This window comes from Suricata suricatta, chromosome 3, assembly GCF_006229205.1.
Source record: "Suricata suricatta isolate VVHF042 chromosome 3, meerkat_22Aug2017_6uvM2_HiC, whole genome shotgun sequence".
In the NCBI taxonomy this organism is placed as follows: domain Eukaryota; kingdom Metazoa; phylum Chordata; class Mammalia; order Carnivora; family Herpestidae; genus Suricata; species Suricata suricatta.
In genome coordinates, this window is record NC_043702.1 from 91,152,672 (window position 1) to 91,170,548 (window position 17,877).

At 37.9% G+C, this 17,877-nt stretch overlaps 1 protein-coding gene and 1 pseudogene across 5 annotated transcripts in view; one reads left to right on the top strand and one right to left on the bottom strand.

The window, feature by feature from the left end:
• CCNT2 (cyclin T2) overlaps window positions 1-17,108 on the bottom strand; it is a 41,965-nt gene extending 24,857 nt beyond the window's left edge. For 3 of the 5 annotated variants that reach the window (XR_003906696.1, XM_029934672.1, XM_029934674.1), the window contains exons 1-2: window positions 16,932-17,108; window positions 16,043-16,124 (exon numbers count right to left, since the gene is read on the bottom strand). Coding sequence is in view for 4 of the 5 variants with exons in the window: in XM_029934672.1 (XP_029790532.1) it covers window positions 16,043-16,124; window positions 16,932-17,089 (240 nt within the window). In the remaining variant the exon portion in view is untranslated. Of the gene's footprint in view, window positions 1-14,090; window positions 14,118-16,042; window positions 16,125-16,931 lie in introns of all 5 variants that reach the window. The other 2 variants (XM_029934671.1, XM_029934673.1) reach the window with 1 other exon arrangement.
• Window positions 4,041-4,423, top strand: LOC115287876 (annotated as a pseudogene).
• Window positions 17,109-17,877: the final 769 nt, after the last annotated feature.

Genomic DNA, 17,877 nt, shown 5'->3' on the forward strand with positions numbered 1-17,877 from the left:
CATTAACTCAGTCTGGTATTTTAGTTGTTTTCCTACCCACATCATTATGTGTAATACTGTCAACATCAGAAAATTTATGCTGAGAAATAAAAAAACCTTCAGGTTGGATGTTATTTGGGATTTCTAATTATATCTGAAGAGAGCTCGTTATATAAGACTTAAAAATACTAATATTCAGTATACTGCTGAAAAGCAGTAATAATTAAGAGAATAAGGCCGGATTTCCATAGAGTAACTGCATTATATTTAAAAGTATTTAAATGCTTACTGTAGCCTGGCATTTAAATATTTATTTATGGAAGATAAGTTACCGTTATGAAACTATTACAAAAATGAAAACAACAACACCCAACAACTAAATTAAGACTCTGTTCTCCCTTACATACTCAGTTCCTACTAGTCAATTATAAATAGTCATAGAGTATTTGGAAGCAACTTGTATAGGTACTCGAATATTCCACACCCATCTTTCATAGGCCACTTTCCTTTAGATGGCCAAACAAATAAGAATAATACAGAAGACTTAATATTATGGACAGTATTCCCCAAACTGATCTACAGATTCACACAATCCCTGTCAAAATCTGAGCTTCTTTACTGGAGAAAATGACCAGCTGATCTTAAAAGTCATATGGAAATGTAAGGGTTCCAGAAGAGCAAAAGGTTTAAAAAGAACAAATTTAGAAGACTCATACTTCTTGAATTCAAAACTTAACTATAAAGCTATAGTCTTCAAGACCATGTGTTAATAGTATAAGGAAAAACATAAGGATCATGGAATAGAATAGATTCTAGAAATAAACATTTTAATTTGATGGAGGAAAAACAGTCTTTCTGACAAATGGTGCTGGGGAAACTGTATATCCACATGCAAAAAAATGAAATCTGTTCCTTTCTTTATACCATATACAAAAAATAACTAAAAATGGACCAACGACCTAAATTTAAGAGCTAAAACTATAAAACTTGTAGAGAAATACAGGAATACACCTTCATGACCATGGATCAAGCAATGTTTTCTTATATATGACATCAAAGCACAAGTGACAAAAAAAATCTTAATAAATTAAATGCATGTGTAATAGATGAAATCATCAACAAGGTCAAAAAGCTAACCCACAGGATGGGAGATAATATTTGCAAATCCTGTATCTGATAAGGGACTGGTATCTAGAATATATGCAGAACTCTTACAATTTAATGAAGAGGCAATACAATTTAAAAAACAGGAAAGGGATAAGTAGACATTTCCCCAAAGATACTACAAATGGCCAATAAATACAGGAAAACAATGCTCAATATCACCAGTCATTTTGGAAATGCAAATGGAAACCATGAGCCACTATTTTATACTCAACAGGATGCCCATAAGATTGCAATAATAATAATAATATAACAAAAAGAAAAGGGTGTCTGGGTGGCTCAATTAAGTGTCGGACTCTACTTTGGCTTGGGTCATGATCTCACAGTTCCTGAGTTCGAGCTCTGCGTTGGGCTCTGCACTGGCAGTGTGGAGTCTGCTTGGGATTCTTTTTCTCCCTCTCTCTCTGTTCCAACCACCCCTCAAAATAAATAAACTAACAAAAAAATAAGAGAGAAAATAGCAAATTTTGGCAAAGATGTGGAGAAACTGGAACCCTTAATGCAATGCTTGTGGGAGGGTAAAAATGGTATGACTACTTTGGAAAAGTGTGGCAGCTTTTCAAAATGTTTTTAAAAAGCTTTCCAAGATTACTGACGTCTAGAGTTACTATTCAACCCAGTAATTCCACTCGTAGGTATATACCCAAGAGAAATGAAAATGTCTACACAAAAACTTGCAGAGGAATGTTCACAGCAGCATTATTCACAAGAGCCAAAAAGCAGAAACAAACCAAATGTTCATCAACTGATGAACGGATAAATAAAATGATGGATATCCACATGAGGGAATATTATTTGTCAGTAAAAAGGATGAAGTACTTATACATGCTAGACCATGGATCGATCTTGCAAACATTGTAAGTAGCACGTTACATAATTTCATCTTATATGCAATGCACAGAACAGACAAATCTACTGAGAGACAGAGAATGGTTGTCTAGGTCTGAAAGGGGGAGAGAAATCAGTGAACAACCACTAATGGGTACAGGGTTTCTTTTTGGGGTAGTGAGAGCATTACGAACTTAGACTGCAATGATTCTGTACAACTCTGTAAACACACTCATTACACTGTACATTCTAAATGGGTGAATTTTACGGTCTGCAAATGATTTCAATAAACATTTAAAAAAATGTTTTTAATGTTTATTTTTGAGAGAGAGAGTCAGAGACAGATTATGAGCAGGGAAAGGTCAAAGAGAGGGACACACAGAATTTGAACCAGGCTCCAGACTCTGAGCTGTCAGCACAGAGCCTGACACGGGGCTTGAAGTAACACTCACAGAGTGTGAGATCATGACCTGAGCTGAAGTCTGATGCTTAACCAAATGAACCACCCAGGCACCCCTAAACATTTTTTTTTAAAGGAGCAAATATCAAAGACATCCCTTTTAAGCTATTTCCAAGAAAGGACTTTCTAGGAAACCAGAAACCTAATCTCAGCACAATAAATATTGGTAAATAACATTTCTCTTAACCCAAATATTCATAGCATATTTATTAATTTAAAAGTAAAATTAGGTTTCTTTTTCAGAAAGTATACTGCATACCCATTCTTAAACAACATTTGTGACGTTTTTAAAAAAAAGTGTAATTACTGAGAGAGAGAGAGGGCGGGTGGGAGGAGGTGTGTGCCAGCAGGGGAGGGGCAGAGAAAGAAAGTGGACAGAGAATATGAAGCCAAGAGCCCAGTGCAGGGCTTGAACTCACAAACTGTGAGATCATGACCTCAGCCAAAGTCAGACAAGTGACTGAGCCACCCACGCATACCTAATTTTGATATTTAAATTTTGTAATTATTTCAGAAAACTTGTTTGTTTGGTTAACGAAAATAATTTGAACAGATGTTTAAGTATATATAAAGCAAACCATATCACTGATTCAAACAGCTACTTCTATTAGTGATCTAAACATCACTCACGAAGCCAGAGCAATACCATCTATCTAAGGATGTAGGGAGTTTGTAAAAGTCTGGTATTGTCTCTGAATCAAAATCCATTTAAAGACTGCCCTCAAATCCTCAGAACCTCCTTTCTCTGCTCAAAGTTATTTTTTTCCCCAACCATGAAACCATGACAGTTTTCATGATCTTAAATTCTTGACCAGAAAAGAATCATCATTACTCTTTTTTTCAATTTCTAAATGAGCCCTCTATTTAAGATTAGTTTGAACGGGCAAACTTTTCTATAGAACAAATGACTACAGTATGAATTCCAATAGTAATTTTGTTGACACATACAAAGGTCTATACTTTTCATTAGTTGACTGGTATTACTTTCTAAGAGTTTTTATTAGCCCAGGGGTGCCTGGGTGGCTCAGTTGGTTGAGAGTCCCACTTGGACTTAGGTCATGATCTCAAGGTTCATGAATTCAATCCCTGCATCGAGCTCTCTGCTGTTAGCACAGAGCTGCTTTGGATTCTCTGTCTCCCCCAGTTCCTCCAACATCCCTTGCCTGATCTCTCTCAAAAATAAACAAACATTAAAAAAAAATTAAAACAAAAAGTTTATAGCCCAAACCAACACTATCAAAAAGCAATGAAATGTGAGCCACAAATGTAATTAAAATCTTCCTAGTAGCCCCATTAAAATAGTCAAGAAATGTGAAATTAACCATTTCTAGTTAGTGGCTACATATTAGGACATAGGCTTAACCCCCACAATTGGCATTCTGAAGATAAAGTTCATTAAAATGGGAGCTTGTGTGCATCCCGAAGAGGAATTGAGGCCCAGCGTCCCCGCCTCGCCCCGGGCCGGGCCCCACCTTATTTCTCTTGGTTGAGATGGGCTCAGCCAAGAGCTCCCCCGGTCACTCCGGCGCGGCCTGCGCCGCACAACAAGCTTCTGGCCCGAGTGGCGGACCCCCGTTCACCTAGTGCCGGCATCCTGGCACTCCCATCCAGGTGGAGAGCTCTCCACAGCCAGCCCTATCAGCAGGGGAGCAGTTGGAGGGTCCTAATGAGGTCCAGGACTCAGATCCCCGGTCTCCTACCCTTGGCATTGCACGGACACCTATGAAGACCAGCAGCGGAGAGCCCCCAAGCCCACTGGCAAAACAGCTGAATGAAGTCTTTGAGACAGAAACCTGCACATCAAATCTTCCCTCAGAGACCGTTCTGCCCCTAGAGGCAACTTCATCTTCTGAATTGGACTTGCCTCTGGGCACCCAGTTTTCCTTTGGGGACCAGATGCCACTCTGGAGCAAGACTGAGCTCCCCTCCAAGCAGGTGTCCTCCTCCAAGAAGAAAGCAGGACAACCCTCACAAACCCCCACGGCCAGCTAGGGCCCAGACAAGCCCTTAAGAGACCCTGAGACTTCCCGACCTTCAGGTTCTAAGCACAACAGACGGAAAGCAAATGGCAAGGTACCAGGGAGATCTCCCCTCACCATCCTGCAGGATGACAACTCCCCCGGAACTCTGTCTGACACCGCGACAGGGTAAACGACCTTCTCCCCTGAGTGAAAATGCTAGGGCACTAAAGGAAGGCGCCATTCTGGGAACTGGACGACTTCTGGAAACCGGAGGCCGAGTGTGGGAGCAGGTCCAGGACCAGGACAAGGAAAATCAGCACTTTCCAAACTTGGTGGAGAACTAGGCCGTGCATGGCCCCAGAGCTGGGTTCACCAGGGGCCTGGTAATGTTGTGCCCTCACAGCCCCTTCTTTCCCTAGGAGACTGGAAAGGCTCTTCATCCACTCCCCCTAAATTACCAAATCGGGGACTGAGCACTTTCTTAGACCTTATTTGTGTCTTGTGTGTTTCTTGTATATTAAAGAACGTGATTCTAAATTTAAAAAAAGTTCATTAAAATGATATGAAGCAGAGGGAAATGTATTAAATGTTACAGGGATCATAGAATAGCTGAAATTGGTTACTGTTCCTAATCATTCCCAGTAGACAAATGTTTTTTTCCCTTTCCCACTAGAATGTAAGTTCCTTAAGAAAGATTCTATTTCTTATTTATAAAAAAAATACATACCTTCTTTGCACACTGCTTGTCACATAATATACACTTAATGTTTGTGGAATAACATTAAGTGTTACATTGTTATATAAACATAGCATCAGGTAACTAAGTACAAGCCACTGAACCTGTAACATTAAAAATTTTAACACTGGACAAGTCCTCATTTGCTTCTTTTTCTATCTCAGATTCAAATTATTTTTGAATGTTTATTTTTCTTGAGAGAGAGAGAAAGCATGAGCAGGGAAGGGGTAGAAAGAGAGGGAGACAGTCTGAAGCAGGTTCCAGGCTCTGAGATGCCAGCAAAGGACCTGAAGCAGGGCTTGAACCCAAGAGTTGTGAGATCATGACCTGAGCCAAAGTCGGATGCTCAACCAACTGAGCCATTCAGGCACCTCCAGACTCAAATGATTTAAAGAAAAACTTCGTATTACATGTTTTTCCTTAAATATCATAGGAGTACTTAACACAGCAGCTTTACAACTATAACAGTAACTTAAGTGCATAGCAATCTAATTTGATTTTCCCTTAAAAACATTACCTTATCAATTTTATATACTAAAAACATCTTCAGAGTTCTTTTTCTAACTGCCTTCAAAGTCAATTTATAAATTAGTATTTACGCAGAGATCTTTGTGTGTCTTGGCTAATGCAAATACTCCACGCACATTTGTTAATGTAAAATTCTGTTCTATTTTATAGACCAGAGTTAGTTTAGAAGCACTACATTACCAAATTGTATAAATGCTTTCTTAAACAAAAATAATAAAATAAAATAAAATGCTTTATTTCTGGGACAGATGAGCTAAAGCTATGATAGAAGCATATAAACTATCGAGACTAACAGACACATGAATGTGTGTGTATGTAGAAAATACCTGATTTGGACCTTTTATAATCATCTAATTTTGAGGGGGTGGGGGAAGCTGATTCACAAAGACTTTAGAGAGACATATAATATATAGCCCAATACACATCAATCAACATCCCTGTAATTAGGAAGACAGATGGCCAAGTTTCAAAATAATGTTAAAGCTTTGTGGGAGAACTTTCTAGAGTTCTTTTCAAAATTAACATGCAAAATCAATCAAGAATATCACATATGCTTTTATGTCTATTAATAAACTGTCCCAAATGGATCATGATTCCTAAAAAATTAACCTTATCTTCTTAGTAGGACTTAAACCTATTAAAGAGCAGTTATCCCCTGAACAGTTTGGGCATTACTAATGGCAACCTCACTCCCAACCTGATAATTAAAAATATATGTATAACTTTTTACTTTCTCCAAACTGTTAACTACTGATAGCCTATTACTGACAAGAAACCTTACTGATAATTAACGCATATTTTGTACATTACACATTTAATATACTGTATTCTCATAATACCTCATTTCCCTCACATTTTCAGTAATTCTAGGCTATGTGGTTTATTGTTGAGATTTTTTTGATTCTTGCAACTCTCCAAAAAATTTCCCAAAATACTTACTGAAAAAAATCTGTACATAAGTGGACCTATGGAGTCCAAATCCATGTTAAGGGTCAAGTGTGCATTTAAATGATAGTTTATTACAGTGTTTGGAAATCAGTGTATCTCTTAAAGAGGCTGAGGATTACCTTTTAATGTTTCATTTGAAGAATTCTGAGAAGATATTGGCAGAGGTGGTAACCAAATCCCCACAGAAAACCAAAGTAACAAGAGAGCAAAAGCAAAACCCCATGGATATTTATAACCAAACTACTTGGCAAGGCATTCCTAGGAAATTCTAAAATACTGAACAGGTTAAGGACAAAACTGACTACTGGATAGCCACAATACCTCCCCACTATAAGCATTTGCTGGACTTGATAAGAACTTCAGAGTAGCCCCTAGGCATTTATTGGAAATCATGGTGAGCCAATTGGGTAACAGCAACTAAACCAGGGATGCCTGTTGGGTGGATGCCAGAGGCCTAGAGTAAGGCTTAAAGGACTGAAGGTAACTTCTATATACTTTTCAAATCGATCTCCCAAGGCTCTTTTCCAGGACTCCATATTGAAGAGAAACTTCCAAAGCAGAACTGGCAGGATAGGGACAAGGCAAAGAAAACATAAAAATAAATGAGGGAGGGGGAACACAGCCAGGGAACCTCAGAAAGCAAGCTGTTATATTTCTGCATATGTAACTGAGAAGTATTTAGGTCATACAAAAATACTTCTAAGACTAAAAACAAAAAAATCAAATGGTACTGGGAAAACCAGATATCCACGTGCAAAAGAATCAAATCAAACTTTACTTTACACCATATACAAAAATTAACTCACAATGGATTGGTGACCTAGATTTAAGAACTACACTTATAAAACCCTTAGAAGAAAACAGTAACTTCAGGACTTCAGGTTTGGCAATGATTTCTTGGATAGGAAACAAAAGCACATGCAACACAAGAAAAAAATAGGTAAACTGGGCTTTATCAAAATAGTAGACTTTTGTGCAGGGGCACCTGAGTCAGGTAAGCATTCAACTCTTGGTTTCGGCTCAGGTCATGATCTCCCGGTTCATGGGTGTGAGCCCTGGATCAGGCTCTGGGCTGACAGTGTGGATTTTCTCTCTCTCCTCTCTCTCTAAATAAAATATTAAGCTTAAAAGCAATAAACTTTTGTGCATCGAGAAAGTGAAAAGACAGCCCACTGTATCAAACATTTGCAAATCATGTATCCAATAAGAGATTAACATCCAGAATATATAAGGAAATCCACAACTTAAGAAAAAAAATTTAAAAAATGGATAAAAGACTAGTTGGACTTTCTCCAAAGAAACCATATAAATGGCCAATAAACATATGAAAAGATGCTAAACATCATTAGTCACAGAGAAATGCAAATTAAAACTACAATGAGATAGAGCAAGTATTGGTGAGGATATGGAGAACTTGGAACTCCTGTGCACTAGTAGTGGGAATGTAAGATAGTGCTTACTACTGTGGAAAACAATATAGCAATTCCTCAAAAAATTAAACACAAAATCACAATATAATCCAGTAATGTCACTTCTGGGTTATCTACTCAAAAGAGCTGAAAGCAAGAACGTAAGCAGATTTTTGTAAACCCACATTTATTCACAACCCAGAAGCATTATGCACAATAACCAAAAGATAAAAAGGAATCCAACGGTGGTTTCATACATACAATGGAATAACATTCAACCTTGAAAAGGAAGGAAACTCTGACACATGCTACATGGGTGAATCTTGAAGACATACATTATGGTAAGTAAAATAAGACAGACACAAAAAAGGACAAATATTTTATGATTCCACTTCTAAGAGGTCCCAAGAACAGTGAAATCCAAAGATAATATAGAACGGTGTTTGCAAAGGTCTGGAAAAGTGGGAGAATATGGCATTTGCTCAATGAGCAGAATTTTAGTTTGAAAAAATTTTTTTAAAAAGTACTAGAAATGGATGGTGGTGATGTTTGCAGAACAATGTGAATAATGTACTCAATGTCACTTAACTGCACACTTAAAAATGGTTAAAATGAGAAGTTTTGTTATGTATATTTTACCACAATAAAAAATCACAAAGTAAAACAGTAATATACTTACAAATAGGCATTAATAATAATTCAAAACACAAAGCATAAGTAAAAAAGATACAAGTCACATATTGAAAGATCACATCACACACCTGAGCATATGAACTCAGAACACCACCACCAAGACACACTGTGGTAAAATTATTGGATTATAAAGGGGAAAAAAACTGGCCATTTAGGCAAAAATAAATTGAAAAAAAAAAAAACCCTAGATTACCACCAATAGTAGTGCTTTATGCCAGGGGAAAAAGTGTTACATATTTAAGATACCTAAGAAAAGAAAGGAGGAGCCAAGATTTTATACAAACCAAAACTGACCTTGGGTATAAAGGGCACAGATAAATTATTATCAACATGCACGGACTCAGAGTATATGGTTTCCATGATCTTCAAGAGAACTTCAAACAATCAAAATGACTACTGAGACATAAACAGAAGCACTGGTAGTGAACAAAAATAGTTATTTGCAGAACTAAGATTAAATAAAGATTAAAAGGGAAAGCTGTGTAATAGCTATTTAAGATAACGTAATTATATGACCTTAAAAAACAGGGGTGAGATGGGAGAGCACAACAAAAAACTTTTATTGTTTTCAATAATTATACTGCTGATGACAACAGTACTGTCAGTCCAAGGCTCATTTGTGTAACATGGGGTTAAATTAATGAGTGATTATGGGATAAAGTCTCTAATCCCACATTTTTAAGAACGAAGATTTTGGTGTGAAAGGTCACAGAAATGTACACAAGAGAGGTTAAATAAAAAATGTGGCTGTTACCTTGAATGAGCAAACACCTGAGGTATTTAAAGTATACATTTGAAATAAATAGATAAAAAGTCTGGTTAAGTGTAAATAATAAACATTTAACATATCAATGTACATAATGAATATATGTACTATATGCAGTATTTTCTTACTCTGTTCACTAAAGATGCCTATAAACAAGAACACAGTAATAATGAGTATCCCTAATATCCAGTTTATGGTTTTGAAATACCACTTCCTACTAAAAGAAAGGAGGATTTCCTAAAGAAATGGCTATTCCAGCTGTGGAGAAGGCAATGTGCAAGATGAACCTGGAACATCTTGCTGTAACAGAGAGTGAGGAAGCTACAAGATTATCGGGGTACAGAATTACCATATGGTCTAGCATGCTATTCCTGTACCCAAGAGAATCCAAAACATACGTCCACCTGAAAACTTAAACATAAATGTTCATAGGAGCAAAAGAATAGCCAAAAAATGCTAACAACTCAAATGTCCATCAACTGATGAAAAGATACTTAAAATGTGGTATAATGGTAGTCTGCAAGAAAAGTAACTGAAGTACTGATGCGTGCTACAACACAGATAAACTTTAAAGACATTTTGTGGTAAGACAAAGAAGCCAGTCACAATGGACCAAATATTGAATAATTCCACTCATGGGAAATGCACAGAATGGGGTAGGGGTAGGGATAAGAAAGGGAATAGATGGCCAAAGAATGTAGGGTTTCGTCTTGGGGTAATGAAAAAATTTTAAATTCACACACAACTCTGTGAATACACCTTAGAAAACGGCACCAAAATGTACACTTTCAATGCATGAAATGTACACTATGTGAATTAAATTTCAACAAAGGAGATAAATGGAGAGCGAGAATCATGTATTTTCCTTTATGAACCATATCACTGGGTATCTACGTAGTAGATGAATCACAGCATTTCACTATAAAAATATTCGTTAATATATCAAGAAATGATAGAATTAGAGTATCACAATGAACAAAAGGATCTAGACACTGAATTATCAACAGTGCCTCATTAAGAGATACCTAATGTCGTATACATGATAAGACATTAGGTATCTCCTGATGAAAGAACATAAAACCACCTGCAGTCTTGCCAAAGGGATCTAAAGTCAGTTTAATGAAATTTCTAGATCCCATTGGCAATTTGCAGAGAATTAAAGAACAAATGAGCAGGACAAACTGCAGCATGACTATACAATCAACAAAATCCAGACAGTTGGAAATTCTAAGGTCTAATGCCTAGGTTCTTCAACAGATAAAATTTAAGTGAAAAGGATGAAAAGGAGACCCGTAGATTGAAAGACTTAAAAAAATCACATTCTGAATAATGTGCAAGACTAAACTGTGGCATTTAAGAGTGAAGAGTTGGGTGGTAAAACTATATCAAAACCAAAGACAGTGATTACTACAAGAAGGATATTAGTTATTTCATGGAGGGAGGAAGGGGGTTGACATAAGGATGGGGCATATGGACATACTTCTGGGATAGGTGGCCAAGTTCTCTTTCTTGGGTAGTGGTTACAAGGTTGTTTGCCTTTCAGCTATACATTTGTTTGGTGGTTTTATGTTTGTAATTTATCTTATAATAAAGAGAAAAAAACCCTTCAACTCATAACCCATATAGTTATGCTATACCAATAAAGGACACCAAATAGATGGAATACAAAAGGATGTGAACAGGACCCAAAGAAAAAGAGAGAAATTTAGAAGTCCAAAGGTGGAATTATCTTGGGAATGCTTCATGAAGAATTGAAATTTCACCTGTCTTAAAATCTGACAGATCACGGTCCTGTGAAAAGTGAGGAGGCTGTACCATCTAAAAAAAAAAAAGATGCACCATGCATAAATGCTAAGACTAAAAGGGGTAAAAGGGGAATTTGAGGCCTAATTCAAAAGAGGACTTTATTGGATTTTGTCCAATTGATGTAAGCAAATCAAAATTTGAGAAAATATTTTCACTATTTACTTATCTACTGCTCTTCTCTTTAGAAAACACTAGCTTCAATAGTCTGCCCAATTTCTTAAACACATTAGAGTAAGACAAAAGTGAAAACAAAATGGGATTACACAAGGAATTTGGGTTCAAATGCCAATCATATAATGGCTGCTTTGACTTTGGACAAGTCATTTAGTAACTGTACCTGTTTTTTCAGGAAGATAATACTTTAGCATCTGTGCCATTTATAGCTGAAAAGTAAATTTAGAATATCTAGTCTAATAATGTCCAAATTTACAGTTTAATAAAATTTAGAAATCACCTAGTCTAATAATCTCAAATTTACAACCCAGGAAACATGTGCTTGGTTAGTATCTATTACTCTGAATAGAGAAGATACAAAATACTTCCATTACCCAGAAAGTTCTACTGGACAGCACTGCAGTATTTCCCAGTAGTATTAATGGATTCTGAACATAGGATTATTCTTGGGATTAACTGCCTTATTAAAGGACAGTAGATGCCATCTTAGAAATTACTTCCCCAGAATTAGCCACATCTAACCTCAACTAGGACCAGTTCAATTCTATATGCTCTCATACAGCAGCTGTGTGCTGGATTTAAGAACTGTGAAACCAAAACAAAACAAACCCTCTTTTGTGCTGAGAAAGATACATACATATAGGCTTGCCTTTTCTGAAAGGGCGCACAAAAACTGTCAACAGCAAATATTTTCGGGCAGTGGCTTACACAAATTGGAGAGGTTTATCATATTCCCGTTCTATCTTTCTCATTTACCATATCCCTGTATTAGTTTTCAGAAAGAAAAGAAAACATTTAAAGTGTTGACACCGTGGAGAGGACACATACAGAGAAAAATGTATAAGGAGTTATTCAACAGTCCTGTGAGCAACAAGATTTGACCTATTTTATTGACAAATAGCTGCTATATTATTATCTACTCTATGTTAAGTACTGGTGACACACAATGACTAAAGCCACTAAAGAAAGGAAACAAACAAATCCCTGTCCTTACAGTGTTCACCTTCTAGTCTGAATGGATGTGTTGGGGGTATTTTTACATTTAACTGTATCTCCCTTACTAAGTTACTAGGTTTGAGAGAAATTTAGGGCTTTCACAGTAAAAATATAAACAAAACCCTTGAACTAACCAATTCCTCCCAAATGTTGGCTTTCCTTCACAAAAGGCAATCATGTATGACAATCTTATGAGTAATTTGAGTATAAAAAGCAGTTAGTGTAAACTGGATAAAATCTACTTTTTAAAAAGTCTTGAGTAAGTTTCTATTCCAAAGACTATAATTAAAAATTATAATGCCAGAATGCTATATTATTAAAGAACAGAGACTGGGCACTTCTCTAGATGTACACAAGAATAGTTTTCCTCATTTAACTCTTTACAGGGCACTTCTCTAGATGTACACAAGAATAGTTTTCCTCATTTAACTCTTTACAGGGGATAAAAGGAATTCAAAAAAAACACCTGCAAATTTCCAAATAACATTTGCCAAACAAAAGCCAACTGAGATTATAAACATTGTGAGCAAGTGGTGATCAAATTTTAGCTCAAGCAAAAATACAAGTTCACTTATGCTATAGCAGCTGACTAATCTAACTTAGATGTATAAAATGAAATGTAGATAGAACATAGATGATGCAATCTTAGAAATTATTAGTCATTCCTTAAAACCATCAGTCCTAAATACTCTCCTTAACTGTATACTCTTGGGACATTGGCAGAAATACAACATATTAAATAAGAACTACGATACATTTAAATCTGGCATATTGTATACAGCTCCAATTGCTACAGCTCAAAAAAAGAGGAAGAGAACTAAGGAAAGAGATTTAAGTGATCATGGGATTTGGAGAACAGACCTATGAAAATAGACCATGAACATCAAAAATACAGAGAACAGTGTACTCTTCACAGCCTCATCTTAAGAAAATTCATTAGATTTAGAATGTAAGAGAAAAAAAAAACGCATTATAAACCAGACTAACCAAATTAATGAACAGAGTTTCTAAGAGAAACTGGGTCGATATTTATTCTAAGATTGATCTTGGGGAGGATGTTCTCTCACAGTATAGAATTTGGAGATACTGTTGGTGCCAGGGCTTTTAAACTTTACCAGATTTATCTTGAGCTTGATGTTGCAAGGCCAATTACTAACCCCAATCACATAAACCTTAGGACATCCAGTCAGCAAAAGGTAGATTTACCCAATAAGGTTACAAAAAAAATCACTTAGTGCTGTTAGTGATCCAATCCTCCAAGAGAAATTGACAAAAAATCCCAATGATAAAAGATAGTTTCTGGGTCACCAACACATATTGACACAGATTTATTCTTAAATACAACAGCACTTAAATTTTAGGGGAGATTTTACTTTTAAATTAGTCACTGTGGGAAAATACAATGAATCCATATAAACATTAACCATATTTTGATATAATTAATGCATATATTTATTATAAAACTAGATAAAGTGTCACTATCATCTTAAAGTTTAAGCTTATTAGGGTTTAATTTACTGAATGGTGTACTATTTGTGGTGAAACTCATGCTTTTTATAAGTTTACTATGACATTCCATTATAACCCTACAAGAAAAAATTTCCCAATGATGTGGGGGAGTATGAATTTAAAAGTGACTCACATTCAATTTGAGACCACCCCCTTCACCCTAAAAGAATAGGGAAAAAAAAAGATAAAAAAGTGAGGCTGTGCAACTGATGCAGGTGCACCAATACAAATATTAAAACCACTTTTGATATAATAGCAAAGGTAAAAAAGACAACAGTTAGATATGAAGGGTGCAATGTTGCTTTCTAAAATAGAAATTAACATCAGATTTCAATTATCCTGCTAATAACAATTTAATGTAAAATGCTGAAGTTTACCTTCATACATATATGGCACTAAGTGAGATAATAAAAATAATACTCTGGCTTTTTAATGAATGATGGCATTTAAGTAAATTAGGGAAAGAATGCAAGTGAGCCAGGCTTCATCATTTAATTTAAAGTTCAAACTGTGAATTCTGGCTGTAAGCAAGATACCTGTTTTAAAGCACACTAACCAGGCCATAGAGACAAATTATGAAAGAGGGAGGGTTCAAAAAGAGATGTACAGTTCTGTGGTGAGATCATTACTAGAAGTAGAAAGTAAGCCTGATTCAGCAAATGAGACCTCTGTAGTAACATAAAGAATTTCCAGAACTATTTTGACTTGTGATTTCTACCAGCATTTTCCAGGGCTACTTAAGGAAAGCCACATTTATATTAGTATTCATTAGTTTACGACTGCCTTTGGAGCCAATTTTTTAAAAAATGTAATTCTCTCAATCTAAATTGTTATTGCCAAAGAGGCTTCCTCTCTCTTCCATAACACTATCACTGACCTAAGTTCTGTGCACAAGAAATAACTAGGAAAATGGAAATAGAATAAGAATCCCATAGATTTAAAAGAGAAAGAGAAGCAAAGGAGCCTGTAGGAGATCAAAACGTATACCAACATATATACTGTTCAAGATAAACCTCTATGACAATCTGATAAACCGAATGAGACTTATGATCAGAAGAGACTAAAACAGGAATCAATCTAAGCTATGAAGCTGTTCCTTCCAATTAGAAAAAAACATTTTATGGACCTTTTCAAAGACTGTTTTCTCAGCAAAAAGGTCCTAATAACAATCTACATATAGCATCAAGTCTTCCATGGTCTATTTTTTCTACTCACACCTTTCAGAATAGCGTTCTAAAAATAGCTATGATAAAAAGAGCAAAAAATATAGTGAGAATTAAAACAAAGTTAAATATTTTTAAACAGTATGCAATTTTCTGTTAACAGATGCAACACAGTATCCATGTTACTCTGAAAAGAACAGACACTAAACTCACACCTTTCACAACTTAAAATTTTCAACTAAACAGCCTTACTTGTCAAAATTTAAAGGTTACAGGTTATATTCTTTAGTACTGGAGAGTAAATTTTACTTCAAAACTAATTATACATATACACACCTCTGCTAATTTATCTTTGAAGAAAAATTTGACGTTTAAGTCACCAAAAACTTGAGACAACAAATGCTGTGATAAATAAGAACACTGACACCATAAGAAATTACTGTTAGCAAGTCATATATTTCTGCTAAGCCAACTTTCGAAGGATCATTTCATAAGAGTATCAGAACTAAATTAAGCCCAATTCACAATACTTGAAACAGAAATTGTCTAATCAATACAAGTAAGATGTACAACAGAATGACTAGGCCAAATTATATTCTACGTAACTATTTGAAATTATTCAAATATAAACTATAAAATTTAAATGAGTACCGATGTAATAACTCTTGGAATAAATAAATGTTTGTTTATCTTTTAGCCCAAAAACCTGGCAAAGCCTAACACAGTGCCCAGCAGCTTGTCATCACAAATTTAAAAAAACAAACATTTTGCATTTCAACCAAAACGTTTATCTCGCGGCTTACATTCACTGTTACCTTCCAACACTAAACCAAAAGTGAAATCCTCGACCAACTATTTTCCGCTTATCGATTTATTTGAAATTTTGGTTATGGTAAAAACAAGCAATAAAAACAGTACTTACATTTCTACTGAATTTGGTGAAAGAATGGTGCATATAAAACCTGTGCATATAAACAATCGCAGTGTTTATAGTAAGCTGAGAGCTGGAACGTAACATTTAGGAAATAGCCGAGAGAAACAGGATCTAATTTCCAAAACAATTTTGATGGAAAACTCCCCATCTACGGTGCTTTTCCAGTGCTTACAGTTCACTCAAAACGAACCCAAAAACTATATACATAAAACAAAATCCCGCAGGGTGGTGGTGATGGTAGGCTCGACGCCAACGATAATAAATGCTGAGCATTTCACCCCAATAATGCTATTAAGCAAGCCCGGGAAGGAGTTATCAATGGCTACGACTCCCTAAGCTCAGCACCAGACAGTTGAAACGCGCGCGCGCGCACACCCATACAAAACCACGCCAAGAACATAAAGACCTCCAAGTGAGCTCGCAAGGTATGAGACCCGCCATCAAAGCAGCAAGGGACACAGGGAGATGCTGCGGAGAACACTTAACGCCTTTCAGCATCGGTAACCCTTCTACTCCTCGACCCCTTCTTCGACGAGAGGTCAAAATAGCTGCCTCTTTTCTGCGATAATCCCTAAGATTCCCCTCTGGCCTAGGCGGCAGTCCCATCCCCCGCCGCCACCACGCGCGTCCCCAAACAGATTACACAACGCAGTCTCCCAGCCCGCATTCCCGGACTTCTCTCTTCCCCTCCTTCACTGGCCGGTTTCGGCCTCCCAAGCCCAAGCTCGCCTTCCCTTACGGCGCGGCCGAGGCTCAGCGAAGGCCCAGGCGGCGGCGCCATGTTTGCGGGGTACCAGGCCCGGTGAACAGGCGACCGGGCGAATAGTGAGGGGGAACAGGGCGTGAGCGGCGGAGGGCCAAGAATAGGAAAGGATACACATTGAGACGCTGTCCCATGTCCTGGATGAGGTTGGCCGCCTGCTGGCGGTAGGAGAGCTCTTTATCCGCCTCCATCCCGCAGCGGCGGCTCGGCGTGTTCTCCAGCTGTTCCCGAGTAAAGAACCAGCGAGAAGAACCTCCACGGCCCGACGCCATGACACTTCCTCCTCCGCCCGCTCCCTCACCCACCCCCCTCCCCTCCCGGCTCGCGGACTCCCCGCCAAGGCCGCGCGACCCCGCCCCACTCCGCTTGCCGTAGACCACGCACCTCCCCTTTTCACTCTCGTCGCTGCCCCTGCGCGTGCGTGGGACCGCCCTACCGCCTCGCCCAAGTCTTTTGCTTTCTTTTTCTTGCCCCGGGCTTCGCTCTCACGCACGGGACCACAATGCCCTGCGCCGCTTGTCATTTGGAGGCGCCTGAAGGTGGGGGGGGGGGGGTCTGCTCGGAAGGAAAAGGTCGGCGCGATGCATGCTGGGCCTAGGATTGGCTAGGCGAAGGGGCGGGGAGGAGAGGAACGAAGAGGCTGGCCAGAGGTCGCGTAGACCGGGAGGTGGGCGGGCGGCTGCGCCGTGAGGCCTGGGTGTGGACTTTGAAGTCGGGGCGGGGTCTTGGGCTTCGAGTCTAGTGGCCCTTGAAAGGGAGGAAAGCCGTGCCCTACGGCAGGCGCACTCCGCAACCTCCATTTTCCTCTGGTTTTGGTCTGTGTAGTCTCGTAGGCATTTCTACGCGATATTCACGTCGGAAAATCTCTGCTTTCGGGCGGCTCTAGGGAGGACGCACCTGGGAAGAGTGCTTGAGAAACAGCGCTTCACGTTTGTGTTGCACTTGAGTGCTACCCCCACCCCCTACGTCGTTCTCAAGCCACTTAGGTGGTGGGGGTTATTGTTGAGATCTGGGCAAAGGGCTTCCAGTTAGAAAGTAGAGTAGCTGAATTTTTAAACTA